This window comes from Phycodurus eques, chromosome 8 (genome assembly GCF_024500275.1).
Source record: "Phycodurus eques isolate BA_2022a chromosome 8, UOR_Pequ_1.1, whole genome shotgun sequence".
NCBI lineage: Eukaryota > Metazoa > Chordata > Actinopteri > Syngnathiformes > Syngnathidae > Phycodurus > Phycodurus eques.
In genome coordinates this window covers 20749269-20774752 of record NC_084532.1, presented here as the reverse complement: position 1 = coordinate 20774752, position 25484 = coordinate 20749269, and the positions used below count along the sequence as shown (strand labels likewise).

The 25484-nt window shown below is 39.5% G+C and overlaps 1 protein-coding gene across 5 annotated transcripts in view; it reads left to right on the top strand.

Annotated features, from left to right (window-relative positions):
• Window positions 1-25484, top strand: part of celf5a (cugbp, Elav-like family member 5a) — a 325603-nt gene that overhangs the window by 15429 nt on the left and 284690 nt on the right. For all 5 annotated transcript variants that reach the window (XM_061684864.1, XM_061684866.1, XM_061684865.1 and 2 more), the window contains exon 3: window positions 23036-23118. In XM_061684864.1, coding sequence (XP_061540848.1) covers window positions 23036-23118 — 83 coding nt within the window. The remainder of the gene's footprint in view (window positions 1-23035; window positions 23119-25484) is intronic.

Here is a 25484-nt window from a genome sequence, read left to right as displayed (position 1 = left end):
TAGTAATGATGGTGTGTCAAGTTTTTATATAATCTTCTGATGCATACATCAGTGTTGTTTCCTGAAGTCATGAAATCATGGTTTGAACAATATTCGAGAAAATTTGGGTTCAAACCAGCATGTTATCAACCCATAGCATACACTGGGAGCCCGCTATCCTGTTATAGCAAACGGTGGGATAGAATAAAATGTGTGCACGAGTCGTCCTGCAAACTCTTAACCTGACAGTGGCGTGGCAGCTAAAAATACCACAGATTCAGTATTAGCAAATAAAATACTGTATTAACAGACCAGTGCGGTTAATGTGAACAATAAATACTGTACTCACTTTAATGTACGCACAACACTTGGTCACAAACTCTTAAATGCTTTCGCCCAACTTGATTCGCTTGCAGAAAGAAAAAAGGGAGTGAGGAGGGAAGGAGGTCACGTGCCAGATGCAACTCATCTCTTAATGGGCCATTTAGCTACCTTTTGGTGTTTTAACAATATACTGTACTATAAATGCCCCATAAATGACCCACCTTGCATTCATACGGCGATTTATGGTAAGTGAATAAAGCACAAACGTCACTGAAGGGGGGGGGGCTATGCGGAGGTGGCGTCTGCCCCCAAAAAAGTATTAATTAATAATTCAAGTTCGTAATTTCCGTACGTACATGTACACTTTTCCCAGAACACGTACTGCAGTTAAAACATGAGTTAGAGTAACCACAAACACGAGTAGTCCTACTCAAAGTCCATTCTAGAGTAGGCCATTTTAGCAGCTAAACCTAGCATAGCTAGCTAGCTCGTAATGCCTGCCCAACTGCGCTGGCGGTCTTTTGGGAAAGGTTATTTAAAACAAAAAACACATACGCACACAAAAAAGCAGTACTCACCAGGGAGGGCCTCGCCACAAATTGCGTTGCAATGGGCGTTCCCAATTCAAATTTCAAATCTAACACATTTGTTTTGAGTTCATGAATGTCAAAGTGAAACTATTACTTCAGCTTAACAAAAAGTACATGTATAAGTTGTTAATTAGATTTGTTTTAGAAAATTAAACAAAACATAAATATGTTGCATGAAAGAAGGGTTTGAATCATTTTTATGAGTGTACCCCGCTTAACTGCTTTAAAAGTGAGCCCACTTACTTTGCATAACTTCCTGTGTATATTGTTCTTCTCACGATCTCATTGAGACTGGGAGAAAAAAAAACCACACTAAAATCCAAAGCAAAAGCAAAACGGTAGCAGACCCCATCTCTCTCATTTAGTTCTTAGATGACACGAGGCCCTTGTTCTGCATTTGCTATTCTATGCACACGCACTCACACACTTTTCATTTATTCATTCATCGGCGTGTGATTGCGCGCTCGCGTGTGTGCAAACACGTACAGAAGTGTCATTGCCCTGCGTTGCGTAATGATTGCACTATTTAGCTGTCGAGTGATTGTGGCCCCATTGCCAGCGAACTTCAGCTCCTTAAGTGTGATTGGATGGGGAGGAAATAGAGCTTTGAAAGGCGAACCACTAAAGGTTGGACAATATATAACATACAGTATAGCAATATTTTGTTTTGTTCACTACATCTAACATCACATATCAATACGGTCATTGTCAATTGGATAATCATGTCTTTAGACTTAGTACCCTTAGTCCCTAAATATGTTCTAAGTATCTGGAAACAACTGTATGTTTGCGATCAAGTTTAGTAGAAGTGGGACAGCAGCTGCGGTGTTAGCCAGACGAACTTGGATATTGCCTTCCGTATGTGTCTATTCTATGCAATTTCTCTTCTTGTTCTAAGCAGAGGTGGGTAGTAACCAGCTACATTTAGTCTGTTACATTAACCTAAGTTACTTTTTGGATAAATTGTACTTGTCAGATTTGTGTTAATGCAACTACTTTTTGCGTTTACTTGAGTAATTCTGTGGAGAAGAAATGCCACTTTTACTCCATTACATTGAGTTTCATTCTGCTCACTTTTATATATGTCTATCGATAATTTCTTGTACAATCTATTTGTTTTGGTTTGCCCGACAGACTTCTGCCTCGGGAAAACTGAAATGGGGGAACAAACCCTTAACGCTATATCTCCACAATTCAGTACTGTGTTGTTCTGAGAAACAAATCTCTGAATTCACATAAAGGTGAAGTTTGTAGATTGGCTGCCAACCAGCCATATATATATATATATATGTATATACATACATATATGTATATACATACATATATACGTATATACATACATATATAGGTATATATATATACATATATGTATATATATACGTATATATATGTATGTATATATGCATGTATATACGTATATATGTATGTATATATGTATGTATATACGTATATATGTATGTATATATATACATATATGTATGTATATATATACATATGTATATATGTATATATATATATATACATATGTGTATATATATATATATATATATATATATATATATGTATATATATATATTAAAACTGTATGACCTAACAGTAGAATATTATCAAATGATATTTTGAAAAATCATCACTCTCTGGCCTCGTGTTATGCGTCTAATTCAATATGAATTATTATTTTAAAACTTGTCCTGCCATGACAGGAGACAGAGGGCGTGCGTGACTTGATAGTGTGCCAATCATTTGCCATGCAAGCAGCCTCACTGTTGGTACACCGAGCAGCCTTACGCAGACTTATTTGGCCGGGTTATTTACCTACAGTTAGCAACAAAAGTTAAAAAGAAGGAATTTGACAGCTCTCGGGGCAAAACAAGGGTAAACAAATGTACAATGCACGTCTTGTGCATCTTCACATTAGTGAGGGGCGTGGCTTTAGTTAAAAACGCGGGGGGGTGGGGGTGAAGTGAGGCTACATTCAAATCTTGCTAGCAGTTTAAAAACTGCAAACTCTGCCTTTAACAGGGTCTTTTGTATTTATTTTAGGCACCCCTAACTAACAGAAATTATGCACAGTATCACTGAAATAACGCTACTCCTGAGACTCCATTTACCTTCAAATAATGTATACTCGCTTCGTACTTCCCAACATCCCATTAATCGCTGCTCTCAGCTTTAATTATTATAAAGTAATTGAAACAAATGAGGATAAGTGGTACAGAAGACGGATGGATGGATTAGAGTTTTAAAACACCTTGCTATAGTCTAAAAACTGAGATGACGTGTCCCTTTGAAATTGTTTCCTTATATTATTCTTTTTATGGTTGGCTATATTCTATTTGGATAGAATAATTGCAAGCACAATGGGTAATCGCTCCAATTGAAGTTAATCCCGCACAAAAAGTTCCTTCTAAATGCAAATCAACGTGACTTTCTATTCTGTTACAGGCTAATTAGGTTTGTATAAGCAACTTAGCAACCGACAATTCCTGACGTAATTAACGATACACAATCAATCTTTCACGTCGCTGTCCATCTCTGACATTGTGTTTTTGTGCAGTAAATGACGGTATTACGCAAAATGGATTATACTGTATGGATGGTGATGGAAATAACGGTTATCACCCTCACAAGGACGCGCGCACACACACACACACACACACACACATCTACATGCACGCACGCATGCATCAGCAATTTGCAGTAGTTCTGCACTTCTGATTGCAATTTGGTCCAACTTGTCCTTTTGTCTGTGATTTCCTTCCATGTGTTTTGCCCGTGGTAATCCGCAAGGGAGAACATGGAATTAGTTTGTAAAGCGCGATAATAATGCATGGCCATAATAAGTTGACTCGGGAGGATTAGCAAATGTGCATTGTCTGAAGCGGCGGTCCCTTGGGTGTTCAGCCGGTTGCCTCCCTAAACAGTGGCTGCCTCTCCCAATTAAATATTCCGTCTAGTCTGCCTCCTCCTCCTCCTCCGATGGTTAATTCTGCCCACGACGTCCGTGGCCTGCCAATTATTATTGCCCAATTGGTATTAATAGGTAAAGGGTTTTCTCATGTAGAATACATCGCAGACAGGAAAAAACGTCTCCCTTCGGCTCCAATTATAATTGCCAGAGTGTAGTGGATGTGCACATGCTAAATGCAGGAGATTAATTAGGATAAACATCCATATGTACATATCTTAGGAACATATATATGTGCAGACAGGCACGCAAAAGTGTGGGCCGACGTCTACAGCAGAAATAGGCTTGCATGAAGCTAGGCATGCAGTTAGACGTATGCTGGCAGGCAAGAAGATGGACAGAAAGGAAAAGAGACAGGTAGGAAGCCAGGGAGGTAGTATGGAAGGCAAGACGCTATAGGCTGGCAGACAGGTACAACGGTAGATAGACAGGCTAGCAGAGAAATGGATAAGCAGTAAAACAGACAGACAGACAGGAATGAAGCCAGGCATGGGGGTAGACAGGCTAGGTTAAGCAGGCATGGAATTAGATCGTGAGACCAAAAGACAGACAGGTGCTTAGAAAGGCAGAACGGCAGATGAACCTGCTCGGGACAGAAAGACAGGTAGGCTCCAGACTGCAAGAATAGATGGGAATGTGAGATGGACAGACAGATAAACAGAAAAGAAGACAGACAGGAAAGGGAACAGATAAGAAGGAAGACAGGCATAAGGTTTTTATATTTCTTGCTATTTTAATTGTTTTTATCTCTATAAAGGACTTTATGTTGCATTTTAATATATAAAAAGTACTATTTAAATAAATGTAATTAGATTTTTATTTGACTGGAGGCTAGACAGGCATGAGGACAGACAGACAGACAGGTTGGTAAGCAGCCCGAGATAGGTAGTGAGACAGAGAAAACTGAAAGAACAACATATTAGCAAGTAGGAAGGTAGGTTTTTCGAGATAAGTCGTCATTTGGCAAAATTTTAATTATTTTTTTGTGCTTTGATTTGCGAGCAAAAAATTGAGATACGAGTGCTTATGGGGGCAGGGAACTCAATTTGACTAATTGTACAGCAAGCAGCAGTTTAGCAGATAGTCCAATTGTTCAAAAATGGGCTTTAAGATGTTTATTGCCAATCCCAGTAGAAGTTTACTGTCAAACAAAACATAAAACAACGATAATTACTTGTTGTCTCCTTAAAAATACCACATAGCTTTAAGTCCGTTTAGCTTAATGCTAACAAACAATGCAAAACGCCATAGCATAGCATTGGTGTCACTGTGCTATAACCCTTTAAGTAACAAACATTTGAACACAAACGGTGTGGCAATACATGTAGACATAATATAACAATACTCACAGGCATGGCTTCTTCGGTCCCAGTTCGTCACTAAACTGGGACCGTCTCCATGTACAGTACCGGGTGATTGAAAAGTAACTCCCTATTTTGAAGTACTTGTAATTTATTTCTTAACTATAATTCTTACAAGAAATGAACATGAGAGGAAAGTGTATTGCATGGAGTTGTATTTAAAATTCGACATGGGCGCCACCATTAGCCACCAGTTTCTCAAGCCGCCTGGGAACCGCATTAACTGATTTCACAAGGAACTCTTGTATGATGGAAGACATAACTTCTCGTATTCGCCCTTCAAGTTCTTCCAAAGTCGTTGATTTGTTAGAATAGACTTGCTCCTTTAATCACGGAACATACACCAAACAAATTAGAAAAATATTACAACATATGAATAAATTATAAGTATTTTAAAATAGGGAGTTACTTCTCAATCACCCTGTATATCTGTATGTCTGAATTATAATGCCACCAGGTGGCCAAGGCACGCACATCAGAAGGAGTAGTACAAGGTCCATTGAATTGAAGCAAAACTTGGCAAAAACTGTTTAAATCTGTACATTATATTTAATTATATCATTACTGTATGTTTTTGTAAAGTACAATATTATAGAGTGCTATTTTCTTTCTTAAAAAATAATTTCAACATTCTTGTTGTTTTTGTTGGATGTTTGGAAGGGATTAATAGCCTTTTCAATTAATTTAAATTGTAAAAGATGATTTGCTATATGAGTGTTTTACGTTACGAGCAAACTTAACTTGCATCTGAATGCACCACTGAATAGGAAACCATGTCCGAAAAACACCCTGTGAGGTAGAAAGACGGGCTAGCAACCAGGATGTCACTCAGGCAGGCAGACAGACAGGCAGCACGGGTCCAATGGGCCAAGTGACAATGACGCGGTATCAATATGAAGCCACGTCTGCCGAGGTTGTTTTAATGCATTAAAAAAAGTCAGCAGAGCTTTTGCCTTAGATTGCAGCCGATCTGGAGCATATAAAATCATAGAATAATCTCATAAAATATTTATTCAAGTTTTCATTTCGTCCCCCTTCTGAGCCAGTACGATGGATAGCAGCTTCTCTGCGGGCTGCCACTCCCAATGAACAAACAAAAATAACAATGGAGGAGATAAACAGGAAAATTTGGAAAGACTCATATGCATCCCTGTACTATGACATGTTGATATTAATTTCATGTGTAAAACCATCTCTGATATGACTCTACAATAGTTGAGTGCATGCATACACACACCCAATATTGCATGTCTTATAAAAAAAACATTGTCAGAAATAAGACTACACTGTACTATATTATTGAATGGAGGAAGTTGAGCTGGGATGAACATTCAATATCGTTTGTAAAATGTAAGGTTATTAGGTGATTCATTATTTCATTGACTTCCGTGCAGATCTGGAAGGCCAAACAATAATGCCAAAGAGTGGTAGACACCAGAAAAAGGTTGTAAACTCACTTTGTTAAAAACTGTCACAGGTTGTCATCAGTGTTGTTCTGCTTCAGTTATGTAGGTGGCGCTAATGCATAATACAGTACAAAGTCATTGACAAGCGCCAAACAAATGACGAAGTGGCTAAGTGGGAAACCCTTTTTGGAGACCTTTTATTCTGGCCAATGCTTTATTTAGGATTAAGTGCTCTTAACTATCATACATACAAAAATAAAATTAAACAAAACTACAGTGGTACCTTGACTTATGAGTGACTCGATTTAGAAGATTTTCAAGATACGGGCCGTCGCTCGACCGACTTTTTTGCTTTGATTTGCAGGCAAAAAAAAAATTAGATAGGAGCACTAGATGGTGGCTGCGAACTTCACAACAAGCACCATTTTGACATTTATTGAACAATCCTTCAAAAGAGACGCCAAGCGCTCGCTTCAAGCTGTTTATTGGCACTCAGATGTTTTGAACTAAACATAAAAGAAAGAGAATTCTAAATAATCTAGTCTAGCCTTCAGAAAGACAGATAGCTCAATGCTAACACATCATACAAAACGCCATAGACGGGCTAACGAATAGCACTGATGTCGCAGTGTCATAACCCTTTCAGCAACAGATACTGTATTTAAACACAAACAATGCTGCAACTCATTTTTGTATCCTCTATGTAAAACGACAAATTTTACTGCAGCTTGCAGAGCATTTGTGACCGACTTCTTCGTGTGTGTTCGTTTGTGTTGTACGTTGAAATCTAATTCATTGTATTGCTCATTTTGACCTTAATAACCACACCCTTTCCTGTATCGCAGTAAGTTCTGTTTCCTATTCTGTGCTTAGCATCGAACGTCTCCTCTTTGCCATAATTGAGCTAATGTTTCAAAGATTTGCTGACATTACACGTGATCATGCTTTAAACTTATGTGTCATATTTTTCCAGAACATTTTGTTTTATCTGCAAATTGTGGGGTGTGCGACATTGGAAATTAAAACATAATCTTGTCTTGTCTATTACCATTTGCAAATAACTTGCCAGCTAATATTTGGCAGTGGCAACATGTTCAATAATTAATTTTCTGCGGCTCATTCATCACTCATGTCACTCGGGCTCATCTTTGCGCATGCCCCCCCCCCCTCCCTTTTTATTTATTTATTTATTTATTATTTTATATCAAGCCAGCTTTATGTATTTGTTAATGCAACAATCACATCCAAAACAGGAAAGTAGGCCTCCGAGGAGTCTGATTTCCCTATTTGTGCATTTATGTCATTTGCAGTGTGGTAAGTAGCGCGTGAAAAATAACCTTCTGCAATGTATTCAGAGTGTCTTATTAAAGGACAGCAAATTAATTCTGCCATAGAGGATGCTGGGTTGTCTTATTTTTGGCGGTTCACTTATCTCAACTGAAGGTGGACTTGGCAGAAGCGCGCTGCATTCTCATTCACGCTCAAAGGTCAACGCTGTTTTCTTTCGTCGACACAGAAAGGAAGCCTGTCTGTTTTGCATGGTTGGCCAATCAGAGAGGCCCATTGCCTTTAGAGCAGGAGTCAGGGGGGCTTTTTCCCCAGAACAGCTTGAGCTCTTTAATGTCATGGAGTCTGGCTTGATTCATTTCAGGAGATGAAGCAACAAGAGAGATTGGGGGATGCTTTTAAATACAATGTTTGGTGGTATAATTTTAAGTCATGCGATAAATCCTTGGAAAAAAAATTGCTTCCCTCTAACCCTCTTGTTTTGGCCCAAACAAGAAAAACATCAATCACAGAGCTGGCATTATAGCAGCATGGTGGATGAGTGCTTAGCATGTCTCCCTCAAAGTTTTGAGGTTTGGTGTTGAAATCTCCCTGTTCTAGTTTTTTTCTTTTTTTTTTTTTTTCTTTACGGGTTCCTCCCACATTCTAAAAACAATGTATGTTAGGTTAATTTAAGATTCTAAATTGTGTGAAAGGTAATTTGTCTATATAGGCCCTACGATTGGCTGGCGACCAGTCCATGGTCAGCTGAGATAGACTTCAGGTCACCTGCTACCTCAATACCTCACTCAAGCTCTTTATTGCCACACCCAGTTGAAGTTTACTGTCGAACTAAACAAAAACAAAGCGAATTGCATGATGTGTATTAAAGACAACCACATAGATTTGACTGAATAAATTCCACGTAGATTAATACTAACAAATTGGAAAACACCATATAAAGGCTAATGAATAGCATCAGTGTCACTGTGTTATAACCATAAAAAAAAGAAGATATTTCAACACAAATGGTGAAATATGTAGACAGACAATTTAATACTCACAGGCACATTCTTTATTCCTTGTAAATAATGACTAATATTACAATAGCAGACAGAGTCAGTTGTGAAACACTTTTTAGTGTATCTCTATGTCTGTATTATACTGCCCCCAGGTGGCCAAGGTACACACCAGCAGGAGCAGCAAAATGTCCATTGAATTGAAGCAAAAAATGTATTGTATTTAATTAGGTGAGGCCCAGTTGCTATCGGAGGCACCGAGCAAGCTGAGCTAGCGAAGCTAATGAGCTCTTGATTTGTATAGGCCCATTAGTTTTTACTTTTTCAAATAGTATCAAGACAGCACTGTAGTGAGTTCCCAAAGTGGACCTGCAGACATGAAATGCATTACCACATTTTTTTTTTTTTTTTTTTTTGATAAGCCTTAAACTAACCCAGATAAATTCAGGGTTGGGATAAAGCTTTGTGGTTGCCTGACTGTCTGCTCCAAGTTAAGCAAAGTACTCACTTTATCTGGAAAAAAATACAAACAAAAAACAGCATGCTGTTGTTATTAACCACAATACTAACATAAGGCACAGTTACTATCCGAGGCACCGAGCAAGCTTGCCCGCTAAGCTAACAAGGCTAGCTACGTTCCCCTGGTTTGTACAGGCCTACTGCTTTTTGCACTAGAACAGTGGTTCTTAACCTGGGGTCGATCGAACCCCAGGGATTCGGTAATACACTTGAGTTGATTAGCTTTCCTGTGGCGTCAGACGGCGCATCCAATAATAAAAAAGAGCCTAAAAAATGTACTCTTACTTATGAACCTTTTTCGAGGATTACAGATTTTGTTGTGAGTTTTCACAATGAAGTCCGTTCCTCTGACGTGACAGTGGCACTTATCAACGGGAATGGCAACAGCAAAATTCACATTAACTGACCGTAAATTTTCATTGAATATAATTTTTTTTTGTGTTTTATTGGTTTTGTTCTTTTACCACAATGATTTTGTGTGCAACTGATGCATGTTTCATTTTGTGCATGACCTGGATGACTGATCTACACAGATAATAAAATATATACCTGTTTTGAGTTTGAAATAAACGATATTTTATTTTTCAAATTAGGAAGGGTTCCATGAACTCCAGATGAAACTGGCGGGGTTCCGTACCTCCAACAAGGTTAAGAACCACTGAATTAATTAATGTAAATTGGGAGTAGTGCGGACAGTGGAAGCCCATTTTGGTTCTCCAAGTGGTAAGGACTTAGAAACAGTAAACTAAACTAGGCATTCACGATTTGGGATGAGTGTCAGCTCTTCGTGAAGCTCCATGCTACACAGTGGTTATAAATAGAAATTGTGTGGTATTACCGAAAATGGGTTAAGCTGCCGTCCCTGCACTGCTGGTATGACATCACTGATTGGCTTACAGCATTCCCCAAAACACTCTCTATCTAACTCTGTCCATCCATCCATCCATCCATGCATCCACCCTAGTAATTGGCAGATCAGTGTTTATTTTGAGATCATTCTTGTTTAAATGTGAACTATACGTCAATGCAATTAACACCCTGAATTCTGCTTGAGAGTGAGCATTTGCGTTAATTAGTACCGCTCTCCAGCTCAATGATGACATGAGATATATAAAATATTTTTTTTAAGTAATACAGTCAGGAGGATTAGTGCCTTTTTTCCCTCCTCTTTGTCACAAGTCTTATTACTTCAGCCCCCCCCCCCCCAATGTCTAAGCAATCTTTGAAGTATTGTCTTTAAAAGGTAGCTTTCAATTTGTGGAATCAAAGCACCTGAGCACCTGATCCAATTGTTAGCAGACAGCTTGACACCCGCCGGTCATCCGCAATCGCGCCTCCTTTGCTCTGATCAATCGATCCTTCCTTGGAGGTTTAAACGACTCAAAGGCAGCGAGCATCGGCAGGAGCGTCACATCTAATAAACTTTACGTGTAACTGAATACACTGTTGGCTTACCGCTTATGTTGCACAGTTTGTTTTCACTGTCACTGCTGTGTTAACAACGTTATTGTGATAATAGCTTACTGTTATAAACACTGTGGAACACCAAACATTATTTTACTAGTTTATTTCATATAAGGATTAGGAGATATTTTAAGGAAGAATTGCACTGATTGCAGTGTACGAGATCTTCTAACTAACATGGCAACTGCTACACTTATACAATGGTCATGCACAAGCGCCCAACCTGGACAATTGATGGAATCAATGTGATCGAAACTCCAGCTGGTTATTAATGATAACTGACACCTTGCACAATAGAAATACAGAACAGCTAAATTTAATGGCGTACCGGGTACTCCAACCCCGCATTTGCACTGTGCTGTGCTCATGCTGCACTTTTTAAAGGGGAATTATTACGCCAAACCAACTTTTTCTAGTATTTGGGATACTAATATTGGCTCAATGGTGCCTCAGTAATCATCTGAAATATGAATTAAAATCGTTCACGCATTCCTGAGTACCAGACATTTTTCTGCCAAGAGGCCTGACAACAGGTCATTCAAATTTCTCAATTATATCTACGTCACTAGGGAAGATCTCCGCCTTCCTTTTCCGCTCGCCGAGCCAGCGTGTCTCACAAATGGGTCTTCTACAGGGAGGCAACCAATCAGAGGAAAGGGGACAGGTCAAACAGAAATAGTTGTCAGAGGGGTCTTTTCTGGACATGCATATGACAAAACTAAGGTGTTTTTTTGTTTAATGAAATTGACACTTTTATACTAAGTACATGTTAGAGAGTCACTCTATGGTGGTCTAAATAGCCAAGATACAGGACTTTTAAGCATTCGGGTATGCACTTGATTATACAACACTCATGCACTTGATTATACAACACTCAGTGATGGTTTCTGGTATGTGCTATATATATATATATATATATATATATATATATATACACACACACACACACACACACACACACACACACACACTGGTTATGGAAAGTATTCAGACCCCTTAAATTTTTCACTGTGTTACATTGCAGCCATTTGGTAAAATCCATTTGCTAAAATCCATTTGCTAAAATCATCTAAGTTCATTTTCCCCCTCATTAATGTGCACACAGCATCCCATATTGACAGAAAAAAAACTGAATTGTTGAACTTTTTGCAGATTTATTAAAAAAAGAAAAACTGAAATATCACACAGCCATAAGTATTCAGACCCTTTGCTCAGTATTTAGTAGAAGCACCCTTTTGAGCAAATACACCAATGAGTCTTTTTGATAATGATTGATAACAAGTTTTTCACAGCTGGATTTGGGGATCGTATGCCATTCCTTCTTGCAGACAAATTAAGTCACTTTTGCCATTTATGTGTATGAGGTTTTTCATTATGGATATCTACAATTCAGCTACAGATATCCGCTACTGAAATACGGATACATGCAACTGGATTGTAGGTATCTGTGACTCCAGTTTGAGGTATCTGCAATGTTATTTTGACAAGTCATAATTTTACATATTACAAATTACATATACAGTATCTACAAGTGCAATGTCATTTAGCCTAGTTAAAACGTAATTCAAGATATCTGAAAAGGGTCATATCGATAGCTTAAATTGAGGTAAATTAAAGATGTCTTGAATTGGAATTATAATTTATGATAACAATAACAAAATGTTGTAGGTACTGTATCTAAAACTGGAGTTACAGATATCGACAGTTCAATTGCAGACATCGGTAATTCACATAGCGGAAATCTGCATTTGTCCTAGGTGAAATGATGTTGCAGATATTTTTTATTCAGTTTTGCCTGGTCAAAAAGAGCATTTCAGATATCCACAACATCATTGAGCCAAGGACAAATTATGTCACTTTTAAGATTCATGTGTATGGGGTTTCTCATTGCAGATATCTACAATTCATTTGCACATATCAAATAGTGAAGTACATATTTTTTGCAGTTGAATTGTAGATATCTGTAAATCCAGTTTGAGATACAGTATCTACATCATTTTGACGAGTCATGAATCCAGTTACAGATTGTCTAGTATACTGGTACTATTTTTGTAATTTTATAAACTATTCCTAATCATTCTGTTTATTTCTGTTGTGCACGGGCAAAGAACCATTGTATTACAGTAAAGGTATGACACATCTTTTGAAACTTCCTTGCCAGGGTTGGAGGGTGGTGTTGTGTATTGATTTTTGTGTAAAAAAGAGAGAAAAATGAAAAAAAAAAAAACACCTGCTCATTTGCAGGAAGGGAGTGACGCGTCAGAGCTGTTGACTTGGCAGGTTCACTCTCTTTGGCCTCCCAGAAGTAAAACGGCAGGAGGCGCTAAGTGGCAACCTCCACATTACTTACAGCTCTGTGAAAGTCCATCCATTAACTGTGTCAATTAGATTCCTCATCCGGGATGTGGGTGGCTTGATGTATTTATAGTTCTGTTGCTGACTTTAATAGCAAAAGCAGAATGGAGTACCAGGAGAGTCTAACGAAAAAGGGCACAGAGTTCACGTTTTCAACGTGCTCTAAGGCCAATAGCGTCACCTATTGAAAGAATTCTGGCCCACTTGGGGATCGATGCCCACTTGAATCTGTCATGTCGCCTCCCAAAGAGGCCCCAATCCCCTGGCAACTTTATTAGGAGCCTGTTGGAAATGGAATCCGGCTGTCCTTTAATGTTGTTATTCCCGCAGTGTATAGTCTTAAGTATTGGGAGAATTACTCCCTGTCTTGCTGTGTCAGTTCATCCTTCTTTTTTATGATGGCTTCTTTACCCCAATATTGATCCCCCTTGGAGTGTACGCAGAGCATCTCAAAAAGAATTTATTTCCTTTGTCAGCCTTATTAGGCCGCGCACGCTTCACCCTAACACGTGTATGGTGTGTAAGTACACGACACAGGCGCTCCTTTGGGATGCGCCGCCTATAGATCTGCTTGACTGCTCGTCGGAGGCAAGTGGAGTCCATGAGAGCGAGTAGCAACAAATCAATGGTCCCGGTCTCCTGCTCAGGGGTCAGAGAGGATACCAGGGAGGGTCTGAGGTTCAAAGTTGCTTAGGAATCAGAAACACAGTAGAGCACAGATTTATTCCACTGCAGAGCATACAAGGTGTCTTTGAAGGGGTGGCCTTTATTTTTACAAATGCATTTTTAATCATGGTAAGAATATGGGAGGAATCCAATATTGCCCCTATGAGGAGATCCATCCATCCATTTTCTGAGTCGCTTCTCCTCACTAGGTTGCGGGCGTGCTGGAGCCTATCCCAGCTATCATCGGGCAGGAAGCGGGGTACACCCTGAACTGGTTGCCAGCTAATCTCAGGGCACATACAAACAAACAACCATTCGCACTCACATTCACACCTACGGGCAATTTAGAGTTGTCAATTAACCTACCATGCATGTTTTTGGGATGTGGGAGGAAACCGGAGTGCCCGGGGAAAATACACGCAGGCACGGGGAGAACATGCAAACTCCGCACAGGCGGAGCCGGGGATTGAACCCCAGTCCTCAGACGCTCTAACCAGTCGCCCACCGTGACGCCCCTATGAGGAGATGGTTAAGAAAATATTTTTTTTTTGCCTTTTCCTGTCGCCATTACCTGCACAGTATACTCTAAAGATAGTCCTGCTATAGTTCTACATTATAGAACTTGACGTATGGATCTTATTTGGGTGGCCCCGTATTCATCCACAGCACTTTCGTTCAAGATGAGCTTGTAGAACAGCATTATGGGAGTCTGGTGTTTCAAGGCAAATTATCAAAGTTTGCAGCCAAGGTTGGCCCACACGCTACGATGAACACTCCTACATTTGATTGTGATTGGGTTAATTCCCTAGGTGGAGTTTGTTCAAGTAAGGCACCAAAATCCCAGATGAAAGCCTGCCACATTCAGGAGCTACAGTATCTGCTGAGCAGTAAGTCATTCGAGACAATTTGCGCAGCGGATGACTCGCTGTGTGCGTGTAATTTGGCATGTAATTTGGCCCCAAAGCCATGTCCAATAGGAAAATAGTAATTGGTTTCAAGAAAGTATTGCATAGTATACATCATGATTGAGAGACGAAGATCTATGTATTTAAGGGAAACTTTTCTACAGATGCCACAAGATCGCATCAAAGCACTACGTTCGTAAAAATGAAACTCCTCAAACCACTTCAACAAAGTTGCTCCAAGATGGCGGCAAAGATTTTTGTCTAAATGAAGTACCTCAGTTCACTTCAACATTTTAAAGGTAATGTTGTAAGATGAGTTTGAAATAATATTTAGGTGTTTTGGGATCATAGTTTCTGGTATATATATATATATATATATATATATATATATTGCATGTCTTGTTGTGAAGCGTTCAATGCTGCGTGGTTTTCACAGTTTCCCGCTACACTATTTGAATGAGAGCTGTGAAGCGAGACGGTACTGTGCACTAGAAAAGGGACAAAAGTAACGGTAATTAGTGGCACCACCTGTTTTTCCCCTCTTGGCATGTATTTATTTACAGTCAGGGGACAATATCTATTAGAGTGCAGGACACTACCCGAGTAAATACAGTATTCCACTTTGAGCGTCCCATGACTGTCAACCCTGCTATTCACATTCATGAGTTCCAGTCGTAGCTCAAGGTGAGGGGCGGTGAAAGGAGAAATGGAGGAGGATTTAGGAAGAGTGATTGACGACGGCCTGATGGAAGGATGCAGTCAGATTTGCGACGTGGAGGAGATGGTGACTGAGCACCCCCACTCCCATCCACCTCCATTTGAGGTGCCTGTCTGACCTAATTAAGGTTACAGGTTACGCGAGGCTACTGCTTATATTACGGCACTCATTACAAAGCCATTAAGCCTGGGCAGAGAAAATATTGTTGTCAGAACAATGATGAGTCAAAGCATTTTATTACACCTCCTCCCTTAATTCCTTCTTCTTCTCCTAGCATCTGAATGACGTTCTTGGGAGCAGATTGGGAATCTTTATTTTTCCAGGGTAAAGGGGTGCTTATAAGAGCTTCTCAGAGACTACACTGATTACCCCCCTCTTGGTCAATTTGTGCCTCAGAGCCTCCCCTCCAGCCAATGATTCAGGTCATAATCATGTATCAGTGCTGATGTTGTGCGTTTCGGTTTCCCCAACCTCCCCCCGCTCCCATCCCTCTACCCTCTATCTTCCCTAGGCAGCCACCCCACACGAAGAGTGGTGGGGTGGGAGTAAATGAAGTAAGCAAGTAATCTAGCACCACTGATAGCATTCACAAAAGATGTGTGAGGGTAACGAGCGGGACTTTTTCACCTACCTTTACACTTTCCCCAGTAAGGAAATGGTGTGAGCGAGCGAGTTCACAATTTCTCATTACTCTGGGGCAGCTTGGTTGTCAGGAGGGGCAAGGAAGATGGAGAAGGGAACGGTCAAAGAAGCGAGTGAAATCGGTTCAAAGAACTGAAGTGTGTATAATTGATGTCCCCACCTTCATATTGATCCTCTGCATTTGACGCTAACCACTAGTTGCCAAAGTGGCAGATTCGGAACAATCGTTTTTTACATGTACATTCTATGCAAATAGCAGTAACAGCGCACAATATGGGACTTAGCAGCACGCTGGTCGCAAATTCACATTCACAGTCGTACCTCGACTTACGAGTGACTGAACGTCCGTCACTCGGCCTATTTTGCCTTGCATTGCTAGCAATGATTTTAGTGACAAATGCACTTCAGACCTCCACAGCTATTCCAATTGAGGTCTTTATATGCCACACTTTCATTTGGTTTGGGCTTCTAAACCGATTCTAATCGGAATACAAGGCTTCATGTAAACCAGGCTAAAATCGCTTCATATGACAAACCAGATAAGTGACCGTTCCATAAAAAAACCCAAAATTATAAAGATGAATGTGTTCAAAAGTCAATGTTGTTCTTTTGTGTTCAAAAGTGTAACTTAGCGTAACCTTTTCAAAACCACCATATAATGGTGCTTTGATATATTTGGAAAAATATCAGAATCATCTTTATTTGCCAAGTATGTCAAAAACATACAAGGAATTTGTCTCCGGTAGCTGGAGCCGCTCTAGTACGACAACAGTCAATTGACAGAGAATACTTTTGAGACATAAAGACATTAAAAAAAGCAGTCACTGAGCAATAGAAGGTTGCCAGTAATGTGGTAGTGCCGGTACAATTATTGTTATTTTTTATTTTTTCTGACAATTATGCAAAAAGATGCAGAGTCCTCTACCAATTAGAGCAGTTTGAAATGACTAAGAGAACAATAGTCCGGTGCAATGACCATTGTGCATTGCGCCAAGACTTCAAGAAATGTATGGAGTTTAAAGTGATTAGTAGTGCGATAATCTGGGACATTGTCGATTTTGCAAATGTTGCAGATGCTACTCAGGCACATATCAACAACAGATATGCAAATAGTGCAGTTTGGCGAGACTACTACAGTGACTGCACGAATAATGTATAATTGGCCCGACAGAAATGTGACAACAAACTTAAGACAAAAAATTGGCAGCATGTTGCAATGGAATTGTAAGTTAACTGTTTAAGAAGTTAATGGCAAGAGGGAAGAAGCTGTTGAAATGTCTGCTTGTTTTAGTTTGCATTGTTCGATAGCACCTACTTGAGGGAAGGAGCTGGAAGAGGTGGTGACCAAGATGTGGCAATAAAATGTTTTTCTAACTTTACTGCTTAGGTTCTCTTTGCAATGTTATTTTATTTAGTCAGCTGGTTTCTAGCATGATTATACAGGGCCCTATCCCCACTTCAATATGCGTCCTCTTTAGCCTGGCGAAGTTGCTTAAATTTGGCGGTGGACTACGGTTTGTTGTTATTGAACATGCAAAATGACTTTGTTGGTACACACACCTCTTCACAGAAACTGATATAGGATGTGACCGTGTCCGTATATTCATCCGGGCTGCCGGCTGAATTTTCAAAGACACTCCAGTCTGTGCAGTCTAGACAGCTTTGAAGTTCTATCTTTGCTTCGTTAGTCCACTATTTCACTGCTTTCACCATAGGCTTTTCACATTTAAGTTCTTTCCTGTATGTTGGTATTAAGTGAATTAAGCAGAGATCAGACGAGCCCAGAGTTGCACGAGGTATGGCACGGTATGCGTATGCAGTTGATGTGCTGCTTATATTTAGGAAGTTTGTGGTTGAGTTTAGCTTTGTTTACGTTCCCTAAGAATAATGAGGGGTGAGTCTGGCTGTTTTTTTTCCAATATCGCTTACTTGTTCAGTGAGCGTTAGCAGTGCGACATTCGTGTTAGCTTGGGGTGGAATGTAAACACCGGCGAGAATGAATGATTCGGCGAACTCATGAGGCAAGTAGAATGGCTTACCGTTCAAAATCATCGACTCTAAGTCCCGGGGTACAGTGTGTGCTGAGCTCCGTGACGTCAGTACACCATTTTTCATTGATATAGAAGCATATCCCGCCGCCTTTTGTATTCCCCGATAACTCCATGACGCGGCCTGCCCGGTGAAGATGGAAGGCGGGAAGCATTACGGCGCCATCAGGGACAAGTTCACAAAGCCAAATCTCCGTAAAGTACAGGGCCGGCGGAACGTCCGAAGTCTTTACTGATCTTTGTCAGAAGATGAAGCTCGTCCATTTTGTTGGGTAGGGAGCGTACATCCGCCATGTGGATCGACGGGAACGTCAATCAGTATCCTATCTTGCGGAGCTTCACTTGGATGTCGGCACGCTTCCCCCTTCATCGCCTACGTCTCCATGCGCCATCGACCGCACCCGCCCTACCCCCGGCGAGTAACTCGCAGAAAAACTGAGCGGATTTGCAAAAGTTGGTGAAAGAAAGTCCGGGGTAGACTCCCTGATGTTTAGTAAGTCTTCCCTTGTGTAGGTGAGTGGCGTAATGTCTCCAAAGATGAACGAAAAACACAAAAACATAGACAATACTAGAGAGCACGTAACCGAGGCGTCCACACGGATAAGCGCCATCTTGAATCTGAAATATGTAATGTTTGAGACCCAATCACAAGCGTAGACTTTAGGAGTAGAAAGTGATATGAAAAAAATCTGAGCTTTTGAGGCTCTTTTTCAGATTCAACTAAAATTGTCATCATGGAAATTTCCAAAAGCAACTGGATTTTAATTGCACATATTGTATTGGATTACAGTTACAGTACATACAATTTGTCATTAAATTATGTAATCTTGTTACATGTATTGCTCTTGTTTCCTGATAAGAACACCAGGGGTCGCAGTTTTTCAACTGTAGCGAGTTAGTGCAAGGGTCAATCGACCAGTGTTCGGGTTTGAGTCGTAGACAGCAATTTGTCTGCGATTGTCCAGTTCAGGCTTGTCCTGCCACGTTGTTCAGTGTGCAGCAGGATAAAAACAAACGCGACCTCAAATTGATAAGAAACTCGATTCTTGTACCTTTCCTCAAATATTAAATGTAGCTTCGGCTAAGGAAATTGAATTACCAGAGTATTCCACATGCAAAAGCGAGGTGACGCCAAGCTGTACGCCATCCTCAGCTGCTCCCTCCCGTCTCATTCACTTATTCACTTTTTAATTACATGGCAATTCAACACAGTGGCGATGAAGAGACTAGGCCCTATTTCCCAGTACACACACGGCGCTCACTTGAAACGAAATCATTAGGAAATGAGAGCCAGGATGCGTTGGAAAAAGAAGGGAACAAGACAGATTTGGCTGCCGCAAAGAGACAGCAGAGGAGGTATTTCTTTCTCTTTGGAGGTGAAATCAATGTGGCAGAGAAGGCTGCTTAAAGGTTGCTATAAGATGATGCAAAGGATCATCTCCTCACAATAGGAAGGCTTCCCCCATTGCTTTGTCAGCAGGATGCCATAGCTTTAAAAAAAAAAAAAAAAAAAAAAAAAAAAAATATTTAGGGTTTCAAACTATTTCATCATTTTCCCCTTTCGCACAATTGGTATGCAGTGCAGCGCTTGGCAATTTGCGCCTGTTTGGGTTCTCAATTATGGAGTCATTAAAGCGCCTGTGGCCCGCGAATTCTTATCAAGCCATACATTAAAAGCGCACAGAATGTTTGCAGTTGTTATTAATTTATTATCATAAATAAGTTGCGATTGTAATGCAAGACACACTTGTTTCTCATTTCGATATAGGGCTGGCAATTATCAAGTAAACTAACAGCAGAAACAGACCATAAGAGTAAATTCTGCTTCCCCTCACCCCTAGCCATTTAAGAAACAAACACACAAAAAAAAAAAAACAATGTTGATGTTTGCAGAGGAAATAATGTGAGGGGGTGGATGGCTTGGTAGCAGTGTGAGTGACTGAGTGATTTGCATGGCGACCATTGGAAATCATTACGTTAGGGTTGCAATGATACTATGGAGGCCATCTGCCCAGAGTTTTACAGCCAGCCACCTCTAAGGTTATGACCCACACACATGAGGGATGGGGTAGGTAGATGAAATAGAACAGGTGTGGGAACCTGAGGCTTATGGACCAAATATGGTCTGCCAGAATCCTATTTGTTTTTGTTTGTTTGTTTATTTCTTAAAACAGTCATTTTGACTTGTGCCTCTAATTTGATAAACACACAAACACAGGGCCTGAGGAAAAACAACCAATCAGAGACAGAAGGTGTAACTTATGAGGTGTCAGTCATTTATTGCGCAATCGCGGGCGCACCCATTGCGTGCACACACCCATGGCCTTGCAAAAAAATAAAACTTCAACCTGATAATATTTACTGTAAGTATCTGGTGTAAGAAAGTACCAGATCGGTGTGAAGCTGGCACAGGCCAGAGTCGGCTGATTTTCATTTTTTAATTTATTTTTTTTACAGATTATACTTATCGTATTTATTACTACTGTCAAGTAATAATGACTGTATTTGTCTGAACAAATAAACAAAAAGCATTTTTGTTTTTTAAATTGCAAACTTCCACTTTAAGTTTCCAAATTTTATTCTTTAGCCTTTAAAGTGCTACTTTAATAATTCTCTGACAGTGTCAGCCAAAACTATGCATTATTATATTTGTAAGGGCAGAAAGTTTAATGCAGCCCTTCTATCTCATTAGCTTGAGGGAGAAAGATTTAAAGCTGTGAAGTGGTTTCATGTCAATCAATGGATCAATACGTGACACCCTGGATCGGGTCACAGGGGTCAAAGTTGACAGGGCCACTGAGGTGACACACCAGCAGTCTAGTCTATTCCATCCAAGTTTGAGATAGAATCTGGAGTTACAATATTATCTGTGCACCAACACTACTACAACAATACATAACCGGCCGATTTGAATAGATCTGGATGTTGAAATGAGATCTAAAATGCACTAAACCGCCGTTGGAGCGTCAGAAAATATGATGCACCATAACCCGTGTGAACCCCATTAATGGAAAACAAGCAAATCTATTTATTCAGACAGTCGGGGGGAAAATGATTGCCTCAATACTCCATCTGCTTTCTCTTCATCCCTCGTCTCTCTTCTGACAGATGTTGTGTGGATGTGCACGCCTCTCACCCGAGTGCGGCGGCCATTAGCGAATGCACACACACACCACAGTCAGAAATGATATTTTTTTTACAGCTAGATATCCTGTCCTTTTTTGATAGTTTTTGCCGACATGTTCCTTTTGGGTCCATTCGCGTCGCAAACATTTCTATATTACTGTAATAAACACTGGAAAACGGCATTTTTTCTTTTATACCTACAGAAAGAGTAGATGTCGCACAGAATTTACAAAATGGGATCTTCTGATGAATTTAAGACGGCTGCTGATCATAAACATACAATTGTTTACTTGGAACAAAGAACAAAAATAACCATGGGCAGTGAGTCACACACTGGTTCACCAAGTCTAAAGATATGACTGAAGATATGATCTGATCACATCCAGCAGTCTGTTCTGGTACATTTATTAAGTGGAAGTGCAAATAATTCCAGATTCTCCCAGAATAATCTGTAGCTAACCCAAATTAAAAAAAAAAAAGAGATTTATGTATTTCTTACCCAAACTGTAATACAACGTACATCTATATAACCTTGTCAAAGGGTATGGCATTACATTTTGATGCTGGTTAAAGTTAACCAGCATAGCCCAAAACCTACTTAATCAATTTCCCTACAAATTTTCCCTTTAAATGTTTTTTTTTTTTTTTTTTTTGCCGAGATAGAGGTGAAAGGTTTTTGTGGATCGTTGTATAAACGCTAATCCATGTAAAAAGGAGAATTTAGCTTCTCCTCCAGTTTTAAATGGGGATTATTGACAGTTTAACTTTTTACATAACTGTTTTAATATGTCCCACTTGTCCAGTTAATAACATTTATAAATAATATTTCTGACCAAACAAAGATTCAAATATTGTCTATCATCAACTAAAAATCATGACTTCTCCTATTTCCTGTGCTATAGTCCTGAAAATCCTTCATGATTAATATCAGACAAGTGACTCATCTCAATTCTTTTAGTTGAAAAAACATTCGCACTAAGTGCAGAGTTTTTATCTAAACTACCAAAGGTTTTAACCTTTTTCACCGTGACATAAGAGATTTTTGTTTTATTTTATTATACATGCACAACTTGATGAGACTGACAAAGTCGCACTTTTTGCACACATCTCTGTGAAGTCCCAATTTAGTTGTCAAACTTCTGTACACTAAGTGGCAACCATAATCCTTTTAGCTCGTTTTGTGGTGGAGGTTCAACAAAGAAGAGTGACTTATTGCTACTTGTCAACTGGTACAAGCAAAGTGGTCAAAGTGACAGGGCTTTACATCTCTTCGTACGTGCAAATTTTAATATTTCATTAGCCTCATAGTAGAATTGCTCAAGTTTTATTTTTTACATTTTTAGTAAAACAAGAAAAAAAACTGAGCATTTACACATAAATTAAAGAAAACACATAAAGAAAACAATTTCTAGCTAACACATTAAGACTGTACCTGCCAATTAAAAATGACCTTGGCAATTATGCTATTAAGCTAACTATTTGCACAAAGAAGAAGTTTAGTACAAATTTAAAGGTCATACTTTAGTCGAATTCCGAGCTGTACGACCTTAGGGACATTCAGCCATTACTACCACTATTTTTCACAATTGTGTGGCCTTGGTGTCTTTACTGAGAGCTCTTATGTGAACCGTTGTTGCGTGTCTGCTTTTATTCCTAACTTTGTGTGCCTATTTTTACAGGTTGTGCGTTCCTCACCTACTGCGCCCGAGAGTCTGCCATCAAAGCCCAGAACGCCCTCCATGAACAGAAAACACTGCCAGGGGTAAGTGCTGCAGTATATGTGCATCTCGCTCCTCGTAAAAAATATGTGGGATGATGGAAAAACACAGGAAAGCAATTCAATCAGTGGTTTCACCCTCTGAAGGCTCAGTTTTATTGTGTCTTGCTCACCACATTGATATTACAAAGGCTGCTTCGTACTTAGGCCTTGTTAATATTTCTCATATTCTGCCATTGTTTTCAGTTAAAATGCGGCTCACACAGTGTTAAATGTACCCCCACAAACGAGGTATGAAAAAATTCATCTCCGCCGAGTTCGAATTGGACTATTTTTTTTAAATTCTGTTTTATCATGGCGATGCCAACTCCCTAAAAACTACCCACAAACTCGCATTGAAAATGATTGGGGCACTGCCAAAATTACAGGCGTGCTGCTCTGGCATATGGTAACCAACAGCAGACGTGTTTCTTGTCTCATTTTGTTGGCATGCTTGCGAGCTTTATCTTTGTATCAATCTTTCTAAAAATGTAAACTTGCCTTTCTGTGTCAGGTGGAGGAGGGAGAGTCAATTGAACCTAAAAAGCTGATTTCAGTGACTGTATGTGTACTGCGTCTTTTTGTTCTAGAGTGAAGGATTAGAATCAAGAGTTTGAGGCACCCATGGCATCGAATGAGGGTGGGGGGGTTGATGGGACTTAACTGTCAAGGGGCCATGACCATTTTTGGTGTTCGTATGCATGTTCGTATGGATAATCCTGGTACAGTTATTAGGCTAATTCAAAATTTACGCAGGAACGTCTTGTTAGTAGGTGGGAGGTTCGAAATGGTTTGATTTCTTGCTTTCTAAATGAAAAGAGATCACTTCCAATATACTAATATGTGAAAAGTACAGTATGTGCGGTGATGAAGCATAGAAATGCAACAAAAAAATTATAAAAAACGAAAACTGCTTTTCTTTCTGTCTGAATGTCTATAAAAAATACTCTCAATAAAATGGTGACATTAATTCAATTGCATTTTTAGGAGTTTGAACCACTTGGTTTGGATAGGTAAAAGGACTATTTTCAACAAAATGTATTTATTTATTTATGAAATTTTATTTATGGCTTATGTCAAGACTGGTAAAAACTATTTATTAAATAAAACAACTCCGATTTTACTGAAATTTATTTGATTTGATTTCTACTTGATGTTATTTATTCATTTAATTAGGAGTTGACCCTCTGATTTTGGATAGCCTATGTGACAAAATGTTTAAAATATTATCTCTTGACTCATGAAATGTATTTTAACTTTTTTTGGCTGTAATATTTACATATTTATGTGACCGTTCTGCTTCTTGGATTTTAATGTCTGTATTAACTGAATTTGAATCGAATTGGTAATTTACTTTTTTTAATTTATTTTTTTATTTTACTTTACTATACTAGCAATTTCCTGTGTGTGATGTATTATTCGTAACGTTACCATAATGACATTTTTAGGTCGCCATGTTTTCAAACATATTTTTGCATGTTGCTTACACACTTACACACAGGACATTCCTTCATGCAGTTTGAACGCTTGAACCACTCGAGTGACTAATAAAACCGTTTTCTTGTACCCTTTCAATCTAGCTTCATCCCCTCTCACACTGACTTCCCCTCAAGCTCGCTCGCTCAGGTCCACACCACTCCCCCCACCCCGCTCCCACCTCCAATCACCCAGCTCTTGCTGAGCTAGAGCGTGTCATAGAAATAGAACAAGCAGACGTTGATGGCTCTCGGCCTCACGTATGAGGCTACTGTTACCTCCCCTTAGGCTTCACTTGCACATAAGCGCGTGAGGACCAGTGGTCCGAGGAGGCATGTGGCCGTCTGGGCTTTGAATAACATGTCATTGGTTCACTAACAATTTTTTTTTTCTTTTTTAAGGATCTTCAAAAATGCTGCAACATAAAAATGGAATTTCAAACAATATGAATTTGTGTTGGCTTTTTCATCCTAAATATTATGGAATAGATTTATGCAATGGAAAGTTACCAAAACACAAGATCTAATATTGATGTCTTTAGACCAGTGATTTTCAACCTTTATTGGGGCATGGCACATATTTTATATTTGAAAAATCTCACGGCACACCTACAAACTAAAATGCTACACAAAATAGATACACCAATCAATTATGTACTGTTTGCCATCTAATAGAAGAGCATTTATTTGTTCTGTCAGTCACTCTACATCGCTGGCATGGATAGATGAAAAAACATCCATTATGTTTCGTAAATAATAATTTTCTGACCAATTAAGAGAATTTTGATAATTTCCCGCGGCACACCTGAAGAGTTCTCACGGCACACTAATGTGCCACATCACAATGGTTGGGAATCACTGCTTTAGCAGCATGTGGCTCATCGCCCAAGGCTATGT